The sequence below is a fragment of the Pseudochaenichthys georgianus genome, chromosome 8 (genome assembly GCF_902827115.2).
Source record: "Pseudochaenichthys georgianus chromosome 8, fPseGeo1.2, whole genome shotgun sequence".
NCBI classification, from domain to species: domain Eukaryota; kingdom Metazoa; phylum Chordata; class Actinopteri; order Perciformes; family Channichthyidae; genus Pseudochaenichthys; species Pseudochaenichthys georgianus.
Window position 1 is genome coordinate 2,430,670 of NC_047510.2, and position 26,631 is coordinate 2,457,300.

Consider the following 26,631-nt stretch of genomic DNA (forward strand, 5'->3'; position numbering starts at 1 on the left):
TATTTACTTCTCAAATGAAGATTAATGAAGGATTGTGATTGGTGCAGGTGCAGCAGCTGGTGGGGGAGCTGCGCCGAGTCACCCTCCTGTGGGACGAGCTGTGGCTGGGCGTGCTGCAGCAGCAACACATGCACGTCCTGAGGAGGATCCAGCAGCTGGAGGACGAGGTCAAGAGGGTGCAGATCAACAACACGCTGCGCAGGTGAGGCTCCGCGCGCACGCACACGCGCGCGCGCACACACACACACACAGCTGCCCTGGGTTTTTCTTACTACAACGGTGCTAACGCTTATTGGGAAAAGGTATCCAACATCTTGTTGTGGGTTTAAAGCTCATGCATAGAAATCCAGACTCAACTGGACTCTGTTATTGTTGCAGTGTTATACATGTTGATATTGTAGGCCAGAGATGCTAATCACTTCTTTGCATTTGAATTTTTACTTTTCAAGTGTTTATTGTTTTCCCAATGTCCTGTTCTGCAGAAATGTAAACGTGTAGAAACCGAACTACAGTGTGTGTACAACCCTGTCTTAAAACACCTGTTAAAGTTCCATTCAGATATGCTCTTAGCTCCCTCATGGTTCTGGGTCAGGATGTTGTACTGCTAGTAACAACCGGTGTTGTGCTGCAGGGACGAGAAGATCGCCATCATGCGGGAGAAGCACTCGGCTCTGATGCGTCCGGTGGTCTTCGCTCTGGATCACGTGTGCAGCATCACAGCGACTCTAGCAGAGACCCCTCATGAGACCTGGTTCCAGCAGACCTACGGGGACCCCATCACCTCTGCCCTCGAGCGCCTGAGAAACCCCACCAACCCTGCTAACCCTGCCAGCAGCTGGCTGCCCTTCAAACAGGTGTGTGTGTGTGTGTGTGTGTGTGTGTGTGTGTGTGTGTGTGTGTGTGTGTGTGTGTGTGTGTGTGTGTGTGTGTGTGTGTGTGTGTGTGTGTGTGTGTGTGTGTGTGTGTGTGTGTGTGTGTCTGTGTGTGTGTGTGTGTGTGTGTGTGTGTGTGTGTGTGTGTGTGTGTGTGTGTGTGTGTGTGTGTGTGTGTGTGTGTGTGTGTGTGTGTGTGTGTGTGTGTGTGTGTGTGTGTGTGTGTGTGTGTGTGTGTGTGTGTGTGTGTCTGTGTGTTTGTGTGTGTGTGTGTGTGTGTGTGTGTGTGTGTGTGTGTGTGTGTGTGTGTGTGTGTGTGTGTGTGTGTGTGTGTGTGTGTGTGTGTGTGTGTGTGTGTGGTCCAAAACCTCTTAAGTGAACTTAAGAGGTAACCCACAGTTTTTTTTCCACTTAAACTGTGGGTTTTTCCTTGTACGGTGTCGTTTTTCTCATACTGATATTCTGAACAGTCTGTGCTGTTGTATTTGCTGTAAAGTGTCTCTACTGTAGGCTATTTTTATTATATGTACACAGTGGCGTTTTTATATGTACAAAAGTGGTGGGGCACAAAAAACTTAGATGTCTATAAGCTCCTGCAGTGAGGTTCATGGCTAGTGACGCACTGACTCTTCAGGTTTTCAAATATTATATTTAGACCTAAATCAAAATATAATATTATTTTCAAAATCTTTTTTAGTCTGATGCTTCAATTACTTTTAAACAGAAGGATACCCAAAAAATGTAATTTTATCATTTAAATATTGAATTGTTCTCTCTTAGTAAGATCCCATTTTCAATACAATTGCAGTCTTACCTTGACTTGAAGATGAAGTCCATGTGCCTATCCTTCTGGACAAAAATCGCTATTATTTTGTTGTAAAAGTCCTCCTTGTAAAAGTCCTCATGTTCTTGTAGTTTCAAGTCTATCATAAATCTAATCTAATCGATAGATTTATGATTAGAAAATTATAAAAGTAGGGTAGACATGTGGACATTTATCTAACAGCTACGTTTCCCACAGATCTTATTTGGAGCTATTTTCTAAAATCCTATGGAGAAATATCATTGCTTTTGTTGTGGAGGGAAGCCAGCTTACTTCCTGGTTTTAGGACGCCTCACTGCAGCTCTCTCTCCTCCTCTTCACACACCACACTTTTCGCGGCACACGTACTTACAGCCAATCAGCTCTGAATGATGTGAGATGACGTATGGTGGGGATGGCAGCTCTATGCCCCTGGGTCATTATTTTTTTGCCACACACATTAAATAGGAAAATTCTCTGAGCATGCGCAGTGTAGTTTTTGCAGTCACCGTTCACTTAGACAGTCAGAGGGAGGGGCAGGATCGGGTTTTGTCCCACATGGCTCTAAACAGCTCAATAGGCACACACTGTAGACACTAATTAGAAGAGCACAGACTAAAACAGCAATGTACAGACGAATCAGATGATTAGACATGATCTTAAAATATATTTTATATATTTTTGAATTTATTTTTTGCATTTTTTTGTAATCATTATTTTTAATACTTTCTGCTGACACTAGGTGGGGCTGTGCACCACCTGCCCCTAATGACCAGTCGCCACTGTATGTACAGCACTTTGACCACAAATCGTTTATAAATGTGCTATATAAATAAAACTTGATTTGATTTGAACTAAACAACCGGACTCTGGTCCGCTAAAATAGGTGGTCTCGGAACGCTTGCTTGTGAACTCTGGAGCGGTTCATTGCTGGTGTGAACGCAGTCCGCAACAAAACATAGGAAGCGTAGTATTTACGTGTCACAAGAACGCGGATGTCTTCAAAAATCTTTAGCGAAAGAGTCTTTCAAGACATCCGTGTTGTTTAGTTAAAGAGTGAAGCAGAATGAAGTGTTGAACAGTGTCGTGTAAAGTAAAAATGCTCCGTCAACTACATAAAAGTAAGAACACCTGTCGTCGGTGAAACGCCCTCCTTACTGCAGAACGTCTCTCATTATATATGTTATAATGTTTTTTAACGGACGTTGTCTGATGATATAATCATATGCGCGGGCCGCTCGTGTCTGTTGATCTCCAGACTAACAGCAGCATGAGAATAACCTGCCGAAAGTGCCGATGCTCCATGGCGGAGGCTCCGGTAGAAATTGCCGGGATTTGCGTTTTTACCCCCTTAATGTCTGACCAATGGTTGAACAGCATTTCCGTGCACATGACTTGTGTTTAAAGTTTATAGTCCGTTTGAGTTTTGCCCGTGTGAACGCAAACCGAACCTTCTGAAAAATGAAACAATGTAACAAACTGTCGTCTGGCGGTCACCAGAAAACGGACTATTAGGTCTGAATGCACCCTGAAATACCGTTTTTATGACAGGACTTTTCTTCAACTTTATTCAGATATTCTCACATGTTTTGCCTTAATAATCCACTTACTGTGATTTCTATATTGCACTAGCCCATATTGTGATTTCAATACAATTTAGATGAATTGTTCGGCTCTAATTTCAATTTGGTTGTCGGCTCATTAACAGTTGGTCATCTTCATTGATATAATGAATACAGTTTTTTATGATCAGATCATGATAAGCCTGCAGCAGCGTTCTCAGAAGCGAGCCAGCTATCTGCTTCACCTGGACGAGATCAGTCCTCGCCTCGTCTCCATGACAATGACAGAGATGGCGCTCCCAGGTGAGGTGTCGGCATCAGATGCCGTCACCATCCAGAGCGTAGGCAACACCATCACCATCCTGCCCACCAAAACCAAGCCCAAGAAGCTGTTCTTCCTGGGCTCCGACGGACGCAACTACCCGTACCTCTTTAAAGGTAGGAGAGCAAATGGGAGCAGGGGATGGGGGGAGCATGCTCGTGAAGTTGAAGTGTTTCAGTAGTGATGGAACTCTCGTCTCTCAGGTCTGGAGGATTTGCATTTGGACGAGCGCATCATGCAGTTCCTGTCAATCGTCAACACCATGTTCACCAAGATCAACCAGCAGGAGCAGCCGCACTTCCACGCCCGCCACTACTCCGTCACCCCCCTCGGGACCCGGTCTGGCCTCATCCAGTGGGTAGACGGGGCCACGCCGCTCTTCGGCCTCTACAAGCGCTGGCAGCAGAGGGAGGCGGTGCTGCAGGCTCAGAAGGTAACGCCGCTCCTTTCATATTAAAGCAACTAAAACGCTTTTTTCTCAAGTGAAATTGACACACTTGTTCTTGTCCCGACCAGGCCCAGGACTCCTTCCAGCAGCAGCCGGTGCCCCCGGTGCCCCGCCCCAGTGAGCTGTACTACAGCCGCATCGGGCCGGCTCTGAAGGCTGTGGGGCTCAGTCTGGATGTGACCAGGCGAGACTGGCCCCTGAGCGTCATGAAGGACGTGCTGAAGGAGTTGATGGAGACTACGCCCTCCAACCTGCTGGCCAAGGAGCTGTGGTGTTCGTGCACCACCCCCAGCGAGTGGTGGAGGGTCACTCAGGTAACCCCTGCTCAGCGCACATGTCTGATTATTAAATGTTCTGTTTGGTTTCTAACCCGTCTCTCTCTGCTGCAGTCCTACGCCAGATCCACTGCTGTCATGTCAATGGTGGGATACATCATCGGCCTCGGTGACCGTCACCTCGACAACGTGTTGATTGACATGACCACTGGAGAGGTGGTGCACATTGACTACAATGTGTGCTTTGAAAAAGGTCAGTTTCATATTGTTTTGCTTGTTTGTGTAAAGTGAGTTTCACTGCCGAATATATGTTATTGAAATCAGTCGGATGTCGCAAAGGTACATTCCCAGATCGTGGTCATTTGGGGTTTTGGTTGGTTTTAAAGTCTTTCAGAAAATCTATTTAGTCTACGATGCGACTAGCTACAAATGAGTTGGCCTAATCAGTATGATGGATCTCTGTGATCTGTCCGCTTTCTGTTGAACGTGATGAGGGACAGCCTGCTAACACGCTGTTTTATAGTCCAACACAGATTTCAGATTCCCAGCTAATCCAATGGTGGTCCTACGGGGGGGCCAAATGGGCCCCTTTTAAAATGACTGGCTAAAATATCGTCAGCAAACTTTGAATGCCTTTTTCTCGGAATGGTGTCTTAGTAATAGTCGTCTTCTTTATGAAACAGTGTATACAATTGGAGGGATGTAACCCTCTGGAGTCTAAGGGTATTTTCTCGATTTTTCAGATGTTTCCTTAAATGACCTCTTTAAATGTACTTCTTCCGACATGGCACCCCATGTGTTAATATCAAAATGTTCAGGACAATCTCTGGTCTTGCTATATATGCAAATTACTCACCTTAGAGCACTGTTTGATGAGATAAGTAGCTCAAAAGCTTAACATTTGACATCCGATTTTCGGAAAATCTTCAAAACTCTTGTGAAAACACAAATGTACTCATGTGATCGAATTGTTTTGGTGTTTTAGATTTGGTTGGCAAAGTCTTAGGATCACAAAAGCAGTGAAATGTTTGAATTACACTGTCTAAAATAAAAAAAAAATGTTTTTTTCCACCAACTATTTATATAAATATAAGAAACTGGAAAATCTAACTATTTACAATATTGAACATCGGAACTTTCAACCAACTATTCATTATAAATGTCAAGACAGTGTCAAGGTCTGTCTTACAAGACAGTGGGTCTGGCTGCTGTGAAGATGGGGGTGATGGTGCATGGGCTGCTGTGTAGGTGGGGGGTACAAGTGCTATACGAGACCTCCACGAGACCTCCTTGCTGGCTGGGTTGAAGGTGATGGCTGTGGTGGAGCCTTTGTGCTGAGCTGTATCTTGACCTGGTGGCAGCCGCAGATGGAGGTGGAGGCAGCTGTAGTGATGCTGGTCTGCTGGTCCTTGGTGGTGATGGCTCTGGTGAAGGCCCTTGAGCCACAGTAGATCTTGACCTGGGGGCCGGCACAGATGGATGTTGTGGCTGCTGGATAAACGCCGCCTGTGTGCCACTAGGCCCAGACAGCTGTGAAACCTCTCTGTAAAACAAATTGAAATGTAGGACAATAATTACAACTAATTTCATTGAAATAAATTTCAAGTAAAATGTTGCTCAAGCACAAATAACAATGCACACATAGAAAGAAAGTTTGGGAGGTTGGAGAAGGAGTCTCTCTCTCTCTCACTCGCACGCACGCACACACACGCGCGCGCGCACACAGAGGTATTTCCAGTTACTTTACATTCAGTATAAAATCACAGACACACATATACAGTGGGGCAAACAAGTATTTAGTCAGCCACCAATTGTGCAAGTTCTCCCACTTAAAAAGATGAGAGGCCTGTAATTTTCATCCTAGGTACACTTCAACTATGAGAGACAGAATGGGGGAAAGAATCCAGGAAATCACATTGTAGGATTTTTAATGAATTAATTGGTAAATTCCTCGGTAAAATAAGTATTTGGTCACCTACAAACAAACAAGATTTGTGGCTCTCACAGACCTGTAACTTCTTCTTTAAGAGCCTCCTCTGTCCTCCACTCGTTAACTGTATTAATGGCACCTGTTTGAACTCGTTATCAGTATGAAAGACACCTGTCCACAACCTCAAACAGTCACACTCCAAACTCCACTATGGCCAAGACCAAAGAGCTGTTAAAGGACACCAGAAACAAAATGGTAGACCTGCACCAGGCTGGGAAGACTGAATCTGCAATAGGTAAGCAGCTTGGTGTGAATAAATCAACTGTGGGAGCAATTATTAGAAAATGGAAGACATACAAGACCGCTGATAATCTCCCTCGATCTGGGGCTCCACGCAAGATCTCACATCGTGGGGTCAAAGTGATCACAAGAACGGTGAGCAATGATCCCAGAACCACACGGGGGGACCGAGTCAATGACCTGCAGAGAGCTGGGACCAAAGTAACAAAGGCTACCATCAGTAACACACTACGCCGCCAGGGACTCAAACCCTGCAGTGCCAGACGTGTCCCCCTGCTTAAGCCAGTACATGTCCAGGCCCGTCTGAAGTTTGCTAGAGAGCATTTAGCACAAAGGGTATATAACAAAGTATTGAGATTAACTTTTGTTATTGACCAAATAAATTCTTTAAAAATCAGACAATGTGATTTCCTGGATTCTGTCCCCCCATTCTGTCTCTCATAGTTGAAGTATACCTAGGATGAAAATTCCAGGCCTCATCTTTGTAAGTGGGAGAACTTGCACAATTGGTGGCTGAATAAATACTTTTTTGCCCCACTGTACATAGGCTACATCTGATTACAAAGTCTCATCTGTACAGGACGGTAAAATAATCACAGGCACACATATAAATAAATCAACGACAGCCTCATCTGTACAGAACAGTATGATACAATAATCGATGGCAAAACATGTCACTGTAGATGTCTCCGTTGTGGGACGAATACATGATTAATTTAATCATCTACACATGTAATCTCACTTTTACACACCAAAATAACGTTCTCACAGAGTAAACGTTTGCTAATGGAGTCTATTTTGTCCCAAGTTCATGAGTTCATGGTGGGTAGGTCCTTAGTGATTTCTCGATGTCCATTGGTCATTTCAGACCATGAGATTTCCTTGACGGACACACGAATCCACCAATCCCACACAGTGTAAAGTCAAGCTGCTTTGAGCGGCCATATTGGCTGCTGTGCCCTGGTCTCAGTCTCACAGGAGATACTGCTGGAAAGCTACCCTTCCAGCGATTCCGCGGATATCTGAATCATGTTTCTACTCCTTATAATCGAAAATATATGATTAATTACGTAAATTATGCACGACCACCGACTCCAGAGGGTTAATGGTCACTCGGGGTGTAACGGTTCACAAACATTTCGGTTCGGGACGTACCTCGGTTTTTAGGTCACGGTTCGGTACGTTTTCCGTACAGCAGAAAAAATGATCACAAAACAACATATTTTTGCGGGGTTTTTAATAATTATTAAACTGTCAATATTCACTCAAATAAATACACAATATAATAAAATAAACATTAAGGTGCAGCATTTCGATGAACTGAAATAATGTGTATTTGAACTGTCAAGCAGCCAGCTTGACATTAGGACTTGCTTGTCATTGTATGTTCATGTTTCCTTTAAGAGAAATGAACTTGTCCACATTGCTTGGCGAAAGGGCAGATCTGCTGCACTAATGCTGCGTTCACACCGGACGCGATGTTAATATTCGCTTCGCTCTAAACGCTAGAGTTTCACCGCGGCTTGCAGTTTGTTATATCGAGTCATTCAAAACAGACATACCGTTGACGCGCAGCGCCGCTGACGGACAGTTGAGGTTGTTTACACTTCCATGCAAGATCGGTTTGGTTATTTCTGTCCTTAACTATGGAGGAACAGCTATTGCTGCTTTGTACCTTCTGTGGAAGTGTATCTTATATCTCCGGGAACCCACTCACAGCCACAACGATCATCTCTTCCATCTTTACAACCAATCAACGTCAGAGGGAATCCCAACGCTGAGTGGCTTTCGCGAGAACGCGTCACGTGAATTTGATACTTGAGTTGAAAAATTGTAACTCGCGTTTGACGCGGCCCCCTTCAATCGCGTGATTCGCGCCGCGTCCACCGCTTCATGCTCGCCGTCGGAGTGAATTTGCGTATGTCCGCGTCTCTGCTTTGACTTTACATGTAATCGCGCCGCCCCAAGCATCACATCGCGTCCGGTGTGGACGCAGCATAACAATGTCTCCTGCTGTGGAGAACACCCTCTCGATTGGGACAGAGGTAGCAGATACAGCCAGGTAGCGCTTTGCTACCATGGCAACACAAGGATATTTAGCGTATGTAATAGCTTTGGCTCGCTCTGAACTTTTTGTGAGTGGTGGAGGCTTAAATGCTAGAGGGAGTTGGGTTTGCATTTGTCATTTTTCTTTTGGTACCGCGATACGAATAGTATATCGTTACACCCCTAATGGTCACACACACAGAGGAAATGGCCTCTGCATTCAACCCATCCTAGTACCAGGAGTCTAGAACTAGGAGCAGTGGGCAGCTATTGTACAGCGCAATGGGAGTGAGGGGGATGTCCGGTGCCTTGCTCAAGGGCACCACGGCAGGGCCCAGGAAGGACCTCTCCAAGTGTCAGTCCACACTCCATATTTAGGTCTGGTCGGGGACTTGAACCAGCGACCCTACAGCTCCCAGTCCAAGCCCTTACTGACTGAGCCCCTGCCGGTCAATATGTTTTTGGCATTTTGAAAGAGCATGTCGAGATACAAGTCTATTCTATTGCTGATCGAATGGTTTGTGCCGCACGACATGACAACGTTTTAACCTGATCTGTTTCCACGTTGTTTGCGTCACCAGGGAAGAGCCTGAGGGTGCCGGAGAAGGTCCCCTTCAGGATGACCCACAACATAGAGACGGCTCTGGGAGTGACGGGGGTGGAGGGCATCTTCAGGCTGTCCTGCGAACAGGTAACGGTCCTTCCACACTGAACTGAACTGGGTCGTGCTTACAGTTCAGGACTTCATCGTTAAACCATTTGTGAACTTGCTGAAGCCAAAGAGTGTGATTGGATTAGTTTTGATATTTTTTTGTTTTTTTTTTACTTGCATTTTAGGAAATTAAAACTTTACTGGGAATACACAAAAGGAAATTCTGTCAAAACTTAAGAAATAACATTAAAAAAATGAATCATTTGTGGAAAGCTGAGGAATGTTACCTTTTGAGTTTGATTGAAAGTTTGCCACACATCTCCTGAAAGTTCGTTAACGTTTTTTGATATCAGTATTGTATCTTTTTGGGCTTCAACTACTTTTTTAGTCAACTTGTCATGTATACATGTGAGTCTCCTGACACCATCATCCCTTGGTACTGTAATACATCAATAATCTTCTCCCTTGTACTTGGACCTTATTGCATATATTAATAGTTTGACACGCTCCCCATGTATCTGTCCCTTGTCCCACACTGGGCTCCTCAGGTGGGATGTGGTAAGGACCTCCTCTCTCGATAGGAGGAAGAGAAACCTGGGCAGGAAACGGCTAACAGCATGTTCTGGCAATGATTCTTCTTTAGCTTTCATCTCTAACTTGAATGTTTACCGGCTCTTGCTAAATGTTTCCCGAGTGCTGAAGATGATGGTGTGATTCCAGGTGGTGCAGATGATGCGTCGGGGCAGAGAGACCCTGCTGACCCTGCTGGAGGCCTTCGTTTACGACCCCCTGGTGGACTGGACGGCCGGGGGGGAGGTGGGCTTCGCTGGCGCCGTGTACGGAGGAGGAGGCCAGCAGGCTGACAGCAAGCAGAGCAAGAGGGAGATGGAGAGAGACATCACGCGCTCCCTGTTCTCCTCCAGGGTGGCTGAGATCAAGGTGAGGTCCCACAGGAGGTCCTCCACTAGCTAGCACTCATCGGCTGCAACATCCAGTCTCCGTCCGGCCATCTGCTCATTGATGGCCTTTAGGCCTTTGTTATAATAAAGAAAGACACGGCATGAACATGCTTCTATTCTCATGTCTACATTGACGTCACCAGCGCTATGTACACACTACAGGGTGTCCGCGGGGTCTTAAAAAGTATTAAAAGTTGATAAATCAATTTAGCGAAAATTAAGGCTATTACAAAGTATTAAACGGCATTTTCCAAGGTATTAAGAAGGTCCACAGCAACGACAACATGAAACACCCTTTAATTTACTGAAACGACATGTCGGGAAACCCCCTCAAGGCGGCCCCATGCATCGCGTGCCATAAAATGCTGCATCTTATTAAGTTTCGTTGCCTTGCTCCGCTCTGTGGGGGGGGGAGGTTTATCTGCTGGTGGACTACCTGAGAGATATACAGCAGGAGAACACGCCGTCCACCGCGGAGAATAAACAGAAGGGCGACCATGACAACCATGCTCCGGGGTCTTCTTCGCTGCTTTTGGTGTATTTTGTGGCGGCAGCAGCGCCACTTACAGGCCTGGCATATGTACTACAGCGTTTCCAGCGGTCTAGTGTGAACGGACACGTTAATGAATCGAATGCGTGTGAACGGAAGACTTTTTTGCGTTTGCGTTTTACTGTATGCGTCCTCGTGGGGCCGGGGTCTAAGCCAAACTATATCCGGTCACAGAGATCTGCTATTTTAAAGTAAGGTCAACACATATCGACCCTAAATATAGTCTATATTAAGAACGAGAAAAGTCTTAACATATATATTGTTTTTTGTAAACATATGACAAATGTGTGAGGGTGATGACGTCAGAGCATCGTCCTATGTGCCGGGCTTGGCCCCGGACAGCCCCAGCCCAATTTAACCCCTGGGTATTTGTGAGGGAGCTCCTATATGGCATTACCGCTGAAGCTCACCAACGTTTCATATATTTCATAGTTCAAAGTTTTGTCAATTGTTTTGTTTATTGGACAAATACTGGTTTCTAATGGTTTCGGAGGAGATTTACTGGAATGAAAGAGCACAGAGTCCAGAAGCAACAAAGCAGCATGCTGCATTAAACCTGACCTTCACAGAGAGGTTGAAGTTCATGTGGAGAGGAGGCTTCAGTAGTCTGTCTGCACTCTATTTAGTTGTGCTGTCTTACAATCAATATAGTAAATGTGAGGTAAATGTAACCGGTTAGAACTCGAAGTTGCGATGAGGTCTTAAAATGTATAGAAAGGGTCTTAAAAAGGTCTTAAAAGGTATTAAATTTGACTTCAGGATTCCTGCATATACCCTGCTTATGTGTGTGTGTGTGTGTGTGTGTGTGTGTGTGTGTGTGTGTGGTGTGTGTGTGTGTGTGTGTGTGTGTGTGTGTGTGTGTGTGTGTGTGTGTGTGTGTGTGTGTGTGTGTGTGTGTGTGTGTGTGTGTGTGTGTGTGTGTGTGTGTGTGTGTGTGTGTGTGTGTGTGTGTGTCAGGTGAACTGGTTTAAGAATCGAGACGAGATGCTGGCCGTGCTGCCGCAGGTGGAGGAGGCTGTGGAGGAGTACTTAGTCCTGCAGGAGCTGCTCTGCCAGGGGGAGAAACTGCAGGCAAAACTACAGGAGGAGATGGCCTTCCTGGAGGGGGCCGAGAACCATCAGGACCACCTGATCCTCACCCTGGAGCACAGGTCTGACACACGGCACTATACTATGTTAATATTATATTCCAAATCCATGTTAGATGAATCTTTAAGTCATTTTACATTCAGATTGTAGGACATTAAAAAAACATTACGGTTAATATGTCCCCTCAGTGCAGCGGAGCAGCTCATATGAGTGTATTCTGAAAGGGTATTTACCCCCCCCTTCCTCCCCACAGGTACTCTGAACACACCCAGCTGCAGTCGAGGCAGCGCACCGTGCAGGAGGCCATCCAGAGCAAGCTGTCAGACCTGGACCAGTGGATCTCTCAGTACCAGGCGGCGTTCTCCAACCTGGAGGCCACGCAGCTGGCCAGCCTGCTGCAGGACATCAGCAGCCCCATAGACCTGGGTCAGTCCCACAGGAAGTGATGCAAGCAGCAATGTGCAACTTCTTAAGGGCATTTTTGCATAAAATTGCTGCGTCTCAATTAAGAAACTCAGTGAACACTGATGCAGTGATTGCATTTGAACGCCTCTGTTAGCTAGCAGCCGTATGGTTTGCAGTCATCAGACTGCTCAATTAACCCTTTGAATTGGGGGCTTTTTTCAAATCCACTTTAGTGGTACATTTATTAAATGGTGAAGAAAACCCACATGTTAAACTTTTATCTGTAAAGCAGCCACAATCACGGCTTATCGTGTAACGCCGTAATGTAGCCAAGATGGTGGTCATTGAGGGCACCATTCTGATTCTTATAGTGCATTTTGTCATATTCAACAATGGGATGCACTCCTAACATTCAAAATGGCAATTGTTGCACAGAAGTACATACATTGATTCACAGGCACTTTCCCTCAGTCTTGTCTTAGGCTTCTGTTGCGTGATGCCTTTATTATTGAGTGTTGACTTTACATTATAGAAAGTAGTGGGAAAACTTTGACAAAGATATCTAATAACTCCAAACTTTTCTCCTGGAATACCACTGCCCTGTTCATGTGTTTACCGTCTATAAGTCAGTGTGGTGGAGTAGTATTCTTAAAGGTGCCACATGGAGCGTGTTGTATTGGTTGTCTTGAGCTGTGTTCCTGATGGTCCCTCTCCTCAGGTCCCCCCAGCTATGTCCCAGCGACAGCCTTCCTACAGAACGCGGGCCAGGCCCACCTGATCAGCCAGTGTGAGAGCCTGGAGGCGGAGGTGAGCGCCCTGCTGCAGCAGCGCCGGGGGGCCCTGCGTGGCTGCCTGGAGCAGCTGCACAGCTACGCCACAGTGGCTCTGCTGTACCCCAGAGCCACCCTGCTGCTGCACCGCGCACACCAGTGGAAGGCCTGGCTGGAGGAGCTGCTGAGGGACATGACGGTGGAGCACTGCCAGCTCATCTACAGACAGTAAGCTGCTCGGTCCCTTTTCTGCATGCTAACATCGGGTTCATGGCTTATAATTAGTGCTGTCAAAATTATCGCGTTAACGGCGATAATAAATTTTTTGAATTAATTGAGTTAAAATATTTAACGCATGTGCAGAATGGCCCGCCCCATACGTGCCACCAGTGGCAGCGCCAGGGTATGGCTGGGGTAGGCTACACCCATATAAAGAAATGGCTTAGCCCCACCATGAGACACGATGTTAAAGTAAGCAAAATAAAGTCTGCCAACTCGTGGAGTAAATTGCACAGACAGCAGTTAGTCAGATTGATTTCAGTAGCCACGGTTTTCAAAACTTTTGTCACGTAGTGATCGTCTTCTCAATAGAACATCTTTGATAACGGCGTGGTGTTGTTCTCCCGACGGAGAATATTTTTGCTGTAGTACAGGGGTGCACATAACTGGTACGCAGGTTATGTAATCTGAAATGCGTACCGTCACTTGTGTCACAAAGCACATTTGCGTACCGACGTACTTGTGAAGCTTTTCCAGAAGGCGGTTAGATCACCGGACGACAGAGTCGGTCTCCGTGTGCACAGACAGGCTGCTGTTAACGACGGTCTGTACAACGGACTTGTGCCAAAACTACGCCAACCGGCTGCGGGGGAGACTCCCCCCTTCACTGGAGAACTGCGCTAAAACAGCTGATCACAACGCGTTCACACTCTGTGGTCACGAAGTACTCCACTAGCCTCCCCTCCGTCGACTTTCCTGAAGTACTCCCCCGTTGATAGAAATCAACACGTAATGAATTAAGACCCCACGGTTTGATGATTGATAGGTGTGTGGGTTGTCTTTCATTTTGACATGCAGAAAAATGTTATAATAAACATAGATACTGTATGTTAAATGGATATATCCGCCTTCTTTCATTTATCTTTCCATTCCCACAACAATATACATAAAGAAATGGCATATTTTGGACATAGTTCGAATGGTGATTAATCATGATTAATTAATTTTTAAGCTGTGATTAATCTGATTAAAAATTGTAATCGTTTCACAGCCCTACTTATAATAAACTGTTACTATTGGCTCATGATAAACTGTTACTATTGGCTCGCGCTGAATGAACGAGCTGGCTAACCGTGTGTATAAACACACACCTGGGGGGCTCATTGTTTAGAACGTGAGTGTCCAACACACGGGATGGCTTTGCAAAGTGTATATATTAAATTGAAGACATTAACTGCAATGTTCACAACTTTGATGTATTGTGTATGTATCCATTTGACTAGGCAGGCGGATAACTGAACCTTCTTCCTTATAGGAATCAATTACTACATGTAGAAATGTATGTCAAATAATTTTCTACATCTTGACAAGTTTTTTAGGTCCTAAAGTAAAATACCATGTTGTTCAGTTCCAGATACTAAGAAGTCTTGTTGAAATGGCCCTTATGTTTCTTTAATGTCAGGTTGTTCATAATGTTTTTGTAAAATCATAGTTCCTTCATTGTGAACATTTTCAAAATGTATTTTTTGCACAAAAACCACGGGATCAATTTGGAGTTGTCATTATTTCTAGGTTATTATGCTATGATTTGACTGGTCCGGCCCACTTTGAGAACTAATGTGGCTGCATGTGGCCCCTGAACTAAAAGTGAGTTTGGCCCCCCCTGGTTCAGGGCCTGGTGCCTCCTCCCATCATGTACGATGCCCACAGCTTTGTTTCTCCTCTTTTTACAGGTACGAGGTGCTGTTCGCCCCGCAGCCCCCCGCCGCTTCCTGCCAGTTCCTGTCCAGTGTGGAGCTGACTCTGCAGCACCAGGCGGCGGAAACCAACGAGCGCGTGCTGCACCATGCGGAGCGGCTGAAGGCGGAGGGCACCACGGCAGCCGCCTGCGAGGAGCAGCTGCAGGAGATCGAGCACTGCATCAGCGTGTTCCTGCGGGAGAACGGGGAGCCGGGGGCCCTCAGCCTGGCCGGCATCATCACATCGGCCCTGTGCACGCTCTGCAGGTTGGACAGATACTTTATTTATCCCAACGTCGGGAAATCATTTTGTTCCAGCAGCAGCAGTGTCAAGTCTTCCACAATGTCATATGTTTAAAAGATTCAATAAGATACAAATATATTAAACATTAAAATGAGCAGCAAGTCGACATGTCTCTCATTCTGTGTTGGGGTAGAAGTACTCGGATCTAGTTAAAGCTCATGCTACAGAGTACAAATTACTCTGTTATAAGTAAAAGTACTGCATTCAAAATTATACCCCAGTTTATTTTGATGCTCATACGTATTTACTTTTGCTTAAGTAGCAGAATTAAAAGTACTCATTATGCAGAATGGCCCATTTCAGCAACATATATTTTTACAAGTATCGGTGCAATAATGTTTCATTTCACTTGGGTCAAATATGGGGTTTCTTTGAATATACAGTAGTAGCATAATATTAAAATAGTTATTAGAGTTATTGTTTTAGTATCACCAAAAAATTGCCAAAATCATTATTCAGCTGTATTACTAAAGCTTTAAAATACCACCATCACATCTAATTAGACCTCGTCCTTCAGAAATGTGGTGCTTCCATAAGGGGAAGAAAGTTTCCTGTGAACAGGAGTGACGGAGGTTTTGTTCCAGGAGGAACCTGGTGATGGAGGGCGCAGCAGCCAGTGCAGGGGAGCAGCTGGTGGACCTGATCTCTCGGGACGGGGCCTGGTTCCTGGAGGAGCTCTGCAGCATGATGGGAAACGTCAGCACTCTGGCTACACTGCTGCAGCGATGCCCCCTGCTGCCCCACGACCTCGACCTGCCGGCACCTTCAGCCACCACCCAGGCCGTGTACCTGGCCAACGCTGTGCACACCTGCTTACAGGTGGGTACACTCTCAAAACAGTGTGTAACTGAGTGAGAATCGGTCTGATGTTGCGAGCGCATTCCGAGATAGCATAGAAAGACTACCCTCTATTGGCTTTCAGAATTTGAAACTATTATCGCCATATTCTGACAATTAATATATTTTGGAAGTTTGTAAAGACAGGGTGTCAACTTCAGTGATCACTGTCTCCTCGCACTCTGATCAGCACCGCTCCCCCCTCCCTACGTCTCCCTGAAGTAAAGAAAGACAGACTGATGGTAACACAGCGGGGGTTTTCTTCTGATTTATATATTAAAAAGAAGCCTTGGCTTTCAGAATGTTAAAATAATATCGCTTAATTCAGCAATGAGGCTACAAATAGTGTCAGCAAACCTAAAGGCCTTTTTCTCAGTGTGTGTGTGTGTGTGTGTGTGTGTGTGTGTGTGTGTGTGTGTGTGTGTGTGTGTGTGTGTGTGTGTGTGTGTGTGTGTGTGTGTGTGTGTGTGTGTGTGGTGTGTGTGTGTGTGTGTGTGTGTGTGTGTGTGTGTGTGTGTGTGTGTGTGTGTGTGTGTGTGTGTGTGTGTGTGTGTGTGTGTGTGTGTGTGTGTGTGTGTGTGTGTGTGTGTGTGTGTGTGTGTGTGTCGGGGTCCATGCGAGTGATTTTGATAGAGCCGGTCACAAAGGTCTCTGTCAGAGCAGCGGGTCTGACTGTCTCTCTCCTGCAGGAGCTGAACACCAACTTCCGTCAGATCATCTTCCCGGAGGCTCTGCGCTGCATGGTGAAGGGAGAGCCCACCCTGGAGGCCATGCTGGGGGAGTTGGAGCAGCTGGTGGAGCAGAGCTCTGACGGGCTGGGCCTGCAGGGCCTGGTGGACAGTCTCATGGCAACTACAGGGCTGGAGCCCGACGGGCACAACCGCTGCCTCCACATCACCAGGTGAGGAACGGCTTTATACTGGAGTCAAATCAGACAGTGTTGGCTTAAAGTGGACCTATCATGCTATATTTGAATAATGTATTGCAGGGCCATACCTATATAAAACATGTCTGTGAAGTATTTTTTTCAAAATACCAAACAGATCATGCATTTTAGCCATGCCTCATTTCACTCTATTTGCTCTTTTCCAGCCCTGTTTTCACAAGGGCTGATTCTTTGGCAAATGAGCTGCAGCTGACCACGCCCCCCTGCAAAGGAGGGGGGCGAGGCACGAGCGTCATGTTACCATGCTGTTACCATACCACGCAACCCCCTGATTGGTGGAGAGTTGCCCATATAGGCGGAGCTCCTCGTCACTGACGTCAGACTATTTTCAAATCTGGATCAGTCTGTATCAGATCCGTTGCAGCCCCGTTTTTAGAGATTTGGGTATGGAGGAAAAGAGAGAGGGTTGTGTTTTCTGTAGTGCTGTCAAAATGATCGCGTTAACGGCGGTAATTAATTTTTTGAATTAATTGCGTTAAAATATTTAACGCATTTAACACATGTGCAGAATGGCCCGCCCCATACGTGCCACCAGTGGCAGCGCCAGGGTATGGCTGGGGTAGGCTACACCCATACCAAGAAATGGCTTAGCCCCACCATGAGACACGATGTTAAAGTAAGCAAAATAAAGTCTGCCAACTCGCGGAGTAAATTGCACAGACAGCAGTTAGTCAGATTGATTTCAGTAGCCACGGTTTTGAAAACTTTTCTCACGTAGTGATCGTCTTCTCAATAGAACATCTTTGATAACGGCGTGGTGTTGTTGCAGGAAGTCCCGACGGAGAATACTCTTGCTGTAGTACAGGGCAGAGCCATATAATAGTAATAATATGGCTCTGGTACAGGGGTGCACATAACTGGTACGCAGGTTATGTGCGTAATCTGAAATGCGTACCGTCACTTGTGTCACAAAGCGCATTTGCGTACCGACGTACTTGTGAAGCTTTTCCAGAAGGCGGTTCGATCACCGGACGACAGAGTCGGTCTCCGTGTGCACAGACAGGGCTGCTGTTAACATCGGTCTGTACAACGGAACTGTGCCCAAACTACGCCAACCGGCTGCGGAGGGAGACTCCCCCCCCCCCCTTCACTGGAGAACTGCGCTAAAACAGCTGATCACAGCGTTCACTCTGTGGTCACGAAGTACTCCACTAGCCCCCCCCCCCCCCTCTGTCGACTTTCCTGAAGTACTCCCCCGTTGATGGAAATCAACACATAAAGAATTAAGACCCCACGGTTTGATGATTGATAGGTGTGTGGGCTCTCTTTCATTTTGACACGCAGACATTTTTTAGAATAAACATAGATACTGTATGTTAAATGGATATATCCGCCTTCTTTCATTTATCTTTCCATTCCCAACAATATACATAAAGAAATGACATATTTTGGACATAGTTCGAATGGTGATTAATCTGATTAATTAATTTTGAAGCTGTGATTAATCTGATTAAAAATTGTAATCATTTGACAGCCCTAGTTTTCTGTCACTTGTGAGTTCCCTGATGCACCGGGGACACATATTCATGTATAAAAGACGTACAAAGGTGCATTTTGCATGATAGGTCTTTAATTGATCGAAAACCTTCGAATGGGACAATGGCGAATTTTATTGCAGAACTAATACAAAACAATCACGCCAAGTTGATCAATGTGAATTTGCATTATCTGAAAATGTATAAATATCCTCACATTGGTTTTAAAGGGTCCCTATTCTGAGGTTGGGGTTCCCCTCTCCTGTGGTGTGTTCTCTGGGTGTTAGTGCATGTAAATGGTGTGCAAAGGCTCAAATCCCTGTGTTTTAACATTGAGGCATTTAACACAGTAAAGGCACAACATACAAATATCAACGTGAACATTGGCATAATAGGGCCAGGAAGGTACCGACTTGCACCATGTTGATTTGGGGCTCTTAAGGATTCATGATTGTTTGATTGTTTGATTTTCACAAAGGAGTCTGACCAAATGTGTTTGTTTGTGCTCAGGATGCTGCGTGCCCAGTACTCTGAGCTGATCCAGCCTCGCAGTATGGAGGGGCCGGGGCCGGACACGCCCAAGATGTCTGCGGGGCAGATGCTGTTGGTGGCCTTTGATGGCATGTTCACTCAGCTGGAGACTGCCTTCGGACAGCTCACAGAGAAGGTAACCCTTAGCCTTCTTGCAGATGTTAGATAGTAGTTTTATATTGAGATTTCCCATCCTCAGGCTTCCATTCTAGATTGTTTGTATGACTAACAGTTATTTGCGGTTACCTTCATTCCCTTACCACATTCTCCTCTTCCTCACCTTCAGCTGAGCTCGGTAGAGCTGCCGCTGGCCTGGAGGAAGGTGGATGTCCTGAGGGAGGCTCGAGCCACGCAGCTTCACTTCTTTGACAACCTGAGTCAGAGACAGCTCATGGAGGAGGTGTTCTTCCTCAAGAGGCTGCAGACCATCAGGGACTTCTTCAGGCTGTGTGCCTCCTTCGCTCAGACTCTGTCCGGTGAGACTTCTGCACTGATACAAGTAGCTGAGGACTCACAATGAACTCAGCGAGTTCTTTCAGACCAATGATCAGCCCCCACCCACTCACTGATGACCAGCCACATGCTAAATACATAAGAATTTAACAATTTAACATTTATTTTTGTAACGTGTTGAAATGCTTGAAAGAGATTTTCACGTTTTGTTCTACGACATAAAATACGTCAGTAAATATCCCACTGGTGAGTGTCTGAAGCTTTTGGGCATCTGACAAACAGTCGGTTGCTAAAACACCATGCCAAACAGCAGCTGCTTTAACTTAGCGGGTGTGAAGTCATGTGACTGTTGTAGTTCCTTTATAGCGTTAGCTTTTACTTCTGTCGATTGCATTTACGCATCAATATTCATAACGATTATTAATATGTGGAGATGATCCTGCTAAACAAAATGTGTAAGTATCAGACATTTTATTTACTGCAATAATTCTGAATTCCAATGGAGAAATTCCATCGCTTTTTTTTAGGTCGCCCCTGTAATGCTAACTTCCGGATCACACTTTAAAGCTAAACTTTATACAAGAATTGTGGAAGACATGTTTGATTTTCCCCTCATGCAGCAACATCACAATGTTCAGACCAATTCATGCTGTACGGGAATATTTACCATTGTTGAAACTTCGCTCATCATCTCATGTACCTGCTGTCTAAAGAGTGTGTGACATCTTGTTTGTTCAGGTACCTGCCCCCCCACTGAGGATCTCATGCCTACAAATGGCCCTCTTGCTCTGGGTAAGCCTCTGTACCGGCGGCCCAGCGCCTCAGGGCCCGGCGTGGCGGTGGTGAGCGAGGAGCAGATGACCCGCCCCATCAAGGCCTTCACGGCGGAGTTTGTCCGGCAGATGCTGATGGGTCTGCCGGGCCAGGCACTGGGTCTGGCCCTCTGCAGCACCCTGTCGGCCCTCGGCCTCGACGTGGTGGCTCAGGTGGAGGCCAAAGACTTCGGAGCAGAGAACAAGGTACAACAGAGCCCGAGACCTTTGGTCTAATGTACAGGTATGTTGTACATGTGATAACATGTACCCCCCCGCACTGGGTGGAAGCCCAATATAGTTGCTCTGATGTTCATGACATTTGGTATCAACATTGCTCTACTGTGAACATATTACAAATGGGCTTTCATTAAGCCCCTGTCACACTGTCCCGAAATTGACACCCGATGGACATAATATGTTACATACATGATTTTGTTGTGCAATAAAACAACCCGATGGACACACGATAAAGGAAATGTTCAAATTCGGCTGTGATGGTAGCAACATCGGGCCATTCGTGAGGGCATCTAAGCCATCGTATGACCGCCGGTGGAGTTTCTCAGGCTCCGGCGGCAACTTCGTAAGGCACTCGTGAGGGCATCTTGTCAAGTCGTGTTATCATCGGTGCATTCGCCCTCACTCTGATCGGGGCGAATGCCCGATGGCACCGAGGATAACAAGATGCCCTCACGATGGCCTTACGAAGGGCAAAATTGACACACGAATTCAACATGAAAATGAACCTCCTCAAGGTCCTTCGGCTATTTTTTGTCATGCCAAAGATTTTGCCACCGCTCACGAAGTTGCTGCCGGAGCCTGAGAAACTCCACCAGCGATCATACGAAGGCTTCAGATGCCCTCACGAACGGCCCGATGTTGCTACCATCAGAGCCGAATTTGAACCTTTCCTTTATCGTGTGTCCATCGGGTTGTTTTATTGCACAACAAAATCATGTAAACATATTATGTAAATAACCCAATTTGGTTCTGTGAAACTGAAAAGGATATAATATATTATTTTGAAGGCGAGTTGACAGAAAGTTGTTGTTGCTATGGAAACAACATGAAGGCGAAAACTTAATATCTTCTACATATAAAGACGGATAAAGTAAAGAACAAAGTCTGAAGATATCAGTACAGTATCATAGTACTGTAACATAATTGTTTTTGGTACTTTCGTTGCAGTTGTATGTCTTAAATGTAATGTAAATGTTGCCTTCGTGTGTGGTTCGGGGCCATCTTCGTGCGAAATTCACAATTCCATATTCGTGTGTCCATCGGGTGTCAATTTCGGGACAGTGTGACCGGGGCTTTAGCCACACCCTCCCAGAAGTTGGCCATTTGGATTAATGTGCAATTTTTTCCAGTCTTTTTATACCAAACCTTTACAAACTTATCCTATTGAGTAGAGTGTAAAAAAAAAAAAAAACCATTTCACCATCAAATGTGAAGTTGCTTTGTCAAAAGAAAAATCAAATACTCGAGCAATGAGGTTTTCACTCAAAGGAGAACATTTTGATGATATGCATGTGTCAAACTATTCCAAACCAATTGCATATGGGTTTCAGCGGAGGGTCAATTTATAGGCATACATACAGTCACTTTGTGAGTTGGGACTCGGTGCACTTCATCTTCTGAAGATATTAAACTCTTGGCTAACAAGGGATTGGCTGGGTACATTTGCTTTAAAGAAGGGTCTAGTATTCAACATGTGTAGATATCTGCGATGGTCAGTGTGTGAGCAGTCCCCTGTCTGCTCTGTCTGAAGGTGCCTCTGGATGAGCTGTGTAAGAAGGCGGTGGAGCAGAGCCTGGCGTCAGGGCGGGTCCCCCAGCTGCTGCTGAACAGGGCCACGGTGCTGGCCTCCTCCTACGACACGGCCTGGAAGAAGGTGGACCTGCTGAGGAGGCTGGACGCAAACCTGGAGGCCGCCAAGGCCAGCCTGCAGAGGAGCCAGCTGCACATCGCCATGTTCCAGGTACACTCAGTCACCAGGAACATATTAATCTCATCACTCACAAGGCTCAGGATTTGTACTTAATTGTTTGTGTAGTAATAATAATACAAAATATATTTATTTTATTGGACATTCTAACTTTAATCATTCCATTTTGTTCAATGTATCTTTTACTTTATTTCATTCTAAATGGAGCGATTGTAATCAGAACCTAATTTCCTCCGGGATGAATAAAGTACTCTATTTCTGATCAACCTGTAATAGATGTGAGCTAGCAAGCTGAGTTAGTGATGTCGTGTATTTGAAAAAAAGGTTACAGACAAAAGAATAAATAGTCAGCGCAGTGTCTTTCATGTATACATGTGTTTTTTACCCTGAATGTTACCCCTTAGTGGCAGCATGAGGATGTTCTGGGCCCCAGCAACCAGCCTCTGAGTGTCAGCATCCCCCCGCGCTCCGTCATCCTCAGCAACATGAAGAAGAAACTCTACAAGCTGAGTCAGGATGAGGGATCCATCGTGGCTATTCAGGTCAGTATCAGAGCATGACACCGTACTGCGTGTCATCCATCAATCACATGCCCCTCCCCTTTAGAGATGGTCCCATACTGGAGCCTTTATCAATTTAAGGAAATGCCAAACTATAAAGCATGTATTTACACCGTGACCTAAGATTTTCAACGACATAAGTAGCTCCGTTAGGTTGACAATAAAGACCCTTGAACCCTTGAACCCTTGAACCTTGAGCAATAGCTGGCACTTGTTGCCAATGATTGTAATTTGGGTAAAAAGGAAATCCTTTTTTTATTTTTATTTTTTTTGCTGAATACTAAAATGCAGTTTGACTGTGTCTTCAGGAGAAGCTGGCGGCACTGGAGGCGAGCATCGAGCAGCGCCTGAAGTGGGCGGGGGGGGCCAACCCAGCGCTCGCCCCGGTCCTGCAGGACTTTGAGTTGACCATCAGGGAGAGACGCGCCATGGTGGCCCGAGAGAACCAGCGCACCAGCCAGGTAACACTACCGCTCCAAGCCCACTGTGAAACTTCCATCAGTGTTTTTTAGCAGCCCCAGCACCTGATGGATGACCCATGTTTCTGATATTTTTCCCAGGTCACCTTCTTGTGCTCCACCATCCTGAACTTTGAAGGCCTCCGGACCCGCTCCCCCGAAGCTCTGAACATGGACGCCGCTCTGTTTGAGCTGCTGAAGCGCTGCCAGCAGACCTGCTCATACGCAGCCCAGTTCAGCAGCACTGTGTCTCCACTGGAGCTCCAGCTGCTGCACCGACTGGTGGGTGACCTCCGACCTGCACACAGGCTGTATACTGAGCTGCAGGAATGAGTCGTGAACCTCTTCCGGTTCCCTCTACTCAAAGTCAATGTATTTGTAAGCGTTTTTGGTTAGATGCCTGGAATAGGGTCTGTGGTTAAGACAAGCCGAAGAGATCTTTATGTTTCGTTCTGCAGCATAAAACACATCAGTAAATACTGGTGAATCTGTGATGATAGGTGACCAAATCAACGACTAAAAGTAACGTCCAAATGTAGCTGCTTTTAGCATCGAGGTGGTGATGCACTGCCATGCGTTTGTGAGGTCATTTCTTCATTACAAGATTAGGCCGTTCCCTTAAGGCCCGGACACACCAATCTGACAACAAAGAACTGACACAGACGGACCCCGACTGTTGCGTCGCCTCGCGTCTCTGCATCTTGGCCAAAGACTTTAGCCGACGGCCAAGAAGCACGTACGAACTGCGCATGTGTGAGTCGCAATAACTCTCCTTACCAGCAGGCGGCGGTAGTGTGTATTCATCATTCAAAAGAGGCAACCGGAAGACAGACTGCGTGATAACCGAGAGAAGAAGAACAGACTGCATGATATAAACAAACAACAAATGGCGTGTGCGTTCCATGTTCACTCTACAGCGAGAAGCTCACGGGGCTTTCCCGAACCTGAGTCGAGAGCTGGAGGTAAATGAAATCTCAGATTTGCCTTCTTAATAGTTTGTTTGGGTCCCTCACTTCCGTTTCGCTTCTCATGCACTGATTCGCTAGCTGAACAGCCAATCAGAGTGATTTCTTTTGCCGACTGCCTTGGTTTTCGGCCGAAAAGGCGTCGGCCCGGCTGAAAAGACCCGACGGTGCGGGACACACCAATCTGAGTGGGGCGTGTCGACGCTCATCGTCGGCCTGACGCCCGTGTGTCCGGGCCTTTACATGTCAGACATTCTTACAATGATAACATGTTAGTTATAATGCGATGATTCAGGTGCAAGAGAAAACAATACAGGGGTAGGCCTGTCGCGATAAGCAATGAATTGACTTATCGTACGATAAATACAAATGAACTCGATAACTTTTCTGACCTCGATAAATTGCCGTTTAGAAGAAGAGAAAGAGAAGATGGACCTTTATTAATCTCCCAAGGGGGAAATTCAGTTTCCACTCTGTCGTACACACACGCGTTTTTATACAGGTCATACAGTACACACTTTTTAGAACATGCACAGACGTATACAAATACACACCGTTATATGCACACGTGCGCATGCAGCTAAGAGGTCAGAGAGGAGGCAGCCAGTCTAGCCGGCGCCAGTGAGCAGTTGGGGGTTAGGTGCCTTGCTCAAGGGCACTTCGGCAGTGGCCCAGGAGGTAAACTGGCCCCTCTCCAGTACCAGTCCACACTCCGTATTTGTTGGTCCGATCGGGACATGAACCGGCAATGCTTCGGTCCAAAGTCCGATCTCCTACAGACTGAACCACTCCCGCCCCTTTTGTTTACATAAGGATGTGACCGGCCCCTCTACCGGCCAGGCGCGCTGTGTCTGCCGGCGAGGCGTGCCGTGAGGGGCGGGGCTCACACACAGCCAGGTCAGGACACTCCGCGTGCAGCAGTGGAGCAGACAAATGAACAATATAGAGACAAGCAGGAGACAACGTGTGGCTTACTCGAGGGGCATTTGAAGTTAAATGGACTCCATCTCCGGTGTGGGAATACTTTGGATTTAAGCATTAAAACAACGAGGCGAACCTACGGACTTGAATGAGGCGGGCGGTGTGTCGCATTTGTTTAAAAAGGTAGCAACAAAAGCTAGCAATACGACCAACCTTAAACTGCACCTGAAACACAACCACCCCATTCCGTGTTCCAGCTGGGAGCAACACGGCAGCTGGAGATGGAGAGCCCCCACCTTCCCGACAGTTTACCATCAAAGACGCATTTGCCCGACAATATGTTGCTGTTCCTCGCTCGAAAACTTTGAAATACGGATTTGGATATGGCCTGTTGAGGCATCTGGGTCTGTGTATGGACAGTGGACTGTACACTTGACTGCTGTTTTAAGGAGGGTTGTTTTTGCTTGTGAGACAATGTGTGCTCATATTTATTTATTTATTTAGATATATATATATATAATTTATATATAATTTATATATTTGAATATTATTTCACATTTAATTTGCAATGTTGAATGTTCTGTTTGAAAGGATGTACTTGAATTATTATGATATATTATCATTATGTCAGTGGTCTAAAATGGTCTTACAACGGTGCCGACAATATTATTGTTTATCGCAATCATTTCCAGGAAAATGTATCGTCCAACAAAATGAATTATCGTGAGGCCTAGATGGGGGCCCACTCGTTAAAAAAGAAACTGCCCTATAGCTGAACTAGTCGAGAGAAAGTCCACACCTTACTTTATCCTCTCTGTTGATCTGTACAGAGCCCGGGGCTGGACCTGCCCATCGGCAGTGCTGATTGGCTGAGCTGTGCCCAGAGGCAGCTGGAGGAGGAGCTGAGCGTGGAGCGGAGGACTCAGGAGGAGCGGGAGCAGCAGCTGGAGTCCTGCGGAGAGACCCTGCAGCTGCTGGTGGACTCCATCAAGACCACTCTGTCCAACCACAACCGCCAGCTGGCCGACGTCAAGCACCTGCTGAGAGCCATGTCCAAGGTAGGACAAGACTCTGACCTGACCTCTGACCTGCACTCTGACCCGTACACGACTGATGCATCTGCATGTCTGTGAACATTTAAACAATTCGAAGTGAAGTCATAACACTTAGGACCTTATTTGATTTGATACAAGGATGCTCACTCATTTGCGTTTCTGTGTTATTTCTCCAAACAGGATGAGGAGGCGGCGCTGGCGGACGGGGAGGAGGTGACCTATGAAGGCAGCGTGCGGCACTTCCTGTTGGAGTACAAAGCCTGGCAGGACAACATCCAGCTGGTGCTGTTCACGGTGGTGCAGGCCAGCGGGCAGCCTCGCAGCCAGGAGCAGCTGGAGCTGCTGGAGGAGATCCCCCCCACCCTGAAGGAGCTGCACGCCCAGAGCCAGAGGTGCTCACACACACACACACACACACACACACAC

General features: G+C 46.3%; 1 protein-coding gene across 1 annotated transcript in view; it reads left to right on the forward strand.

The window, feature by feature from the left end:
- The window catches only part of smg1 (SMG1 nonsense mediated mRNA decay associated PI3K related kinase), an 80,003-nt gene that overhangs the window by 49,340 nt on the left and 4,032 nt on the right, over positions 1–26,631 (forward strand). Inside the window, 23 exon segments of the mRNA XM_034089547.1 lie at positions 48–202; positions 632–854; positions 3,428–3,674; positions 3,762–3,991; positions 4,075–4,320; positions 4,396–4,534; positions 9,139–9,248; positions 9,930–10,148; positions 11,676–11,869; positions 12,061–12,233; positions 12,931–13,210; positions 14,935–15,207; positions 15,829–16,063; positions 16,771–16,982; positions 19,013–19,169; positions 19,320–19,509; positions 20,225–20,505; positions 22,070–22,279; positions 22,651–22,788; positions 23,115–23,267; positions 23,367–23,546; positions 25,981–26,208; positions 26,386–26,597. Of these exon segments, the coding sequence (XP_033945438.1) occupies positions 48–202; positions 632–854; positions 3,428–3,674; positions 3,762–3,991; positions 4,075–4,320; positions 4,396–4,534; positions 9,139–9,248; positions 9,930–10,148; positions 11,676–11,869; positions 12,061–12,233; positions 12,931–13,210; positions 14,935–15,207; positions 15,829–16,063; positions 16,771–16,982; positions 19,013–19,169; positions 19,320–19,509; positions 20,225–20,505; positions 22,070–22,279; positions 22,651–22,788; positions 23,115–23,267; positions 23,367–23,546; positions 25,981–26,208; positions 26,386–26,597 (4,685 nt within the window).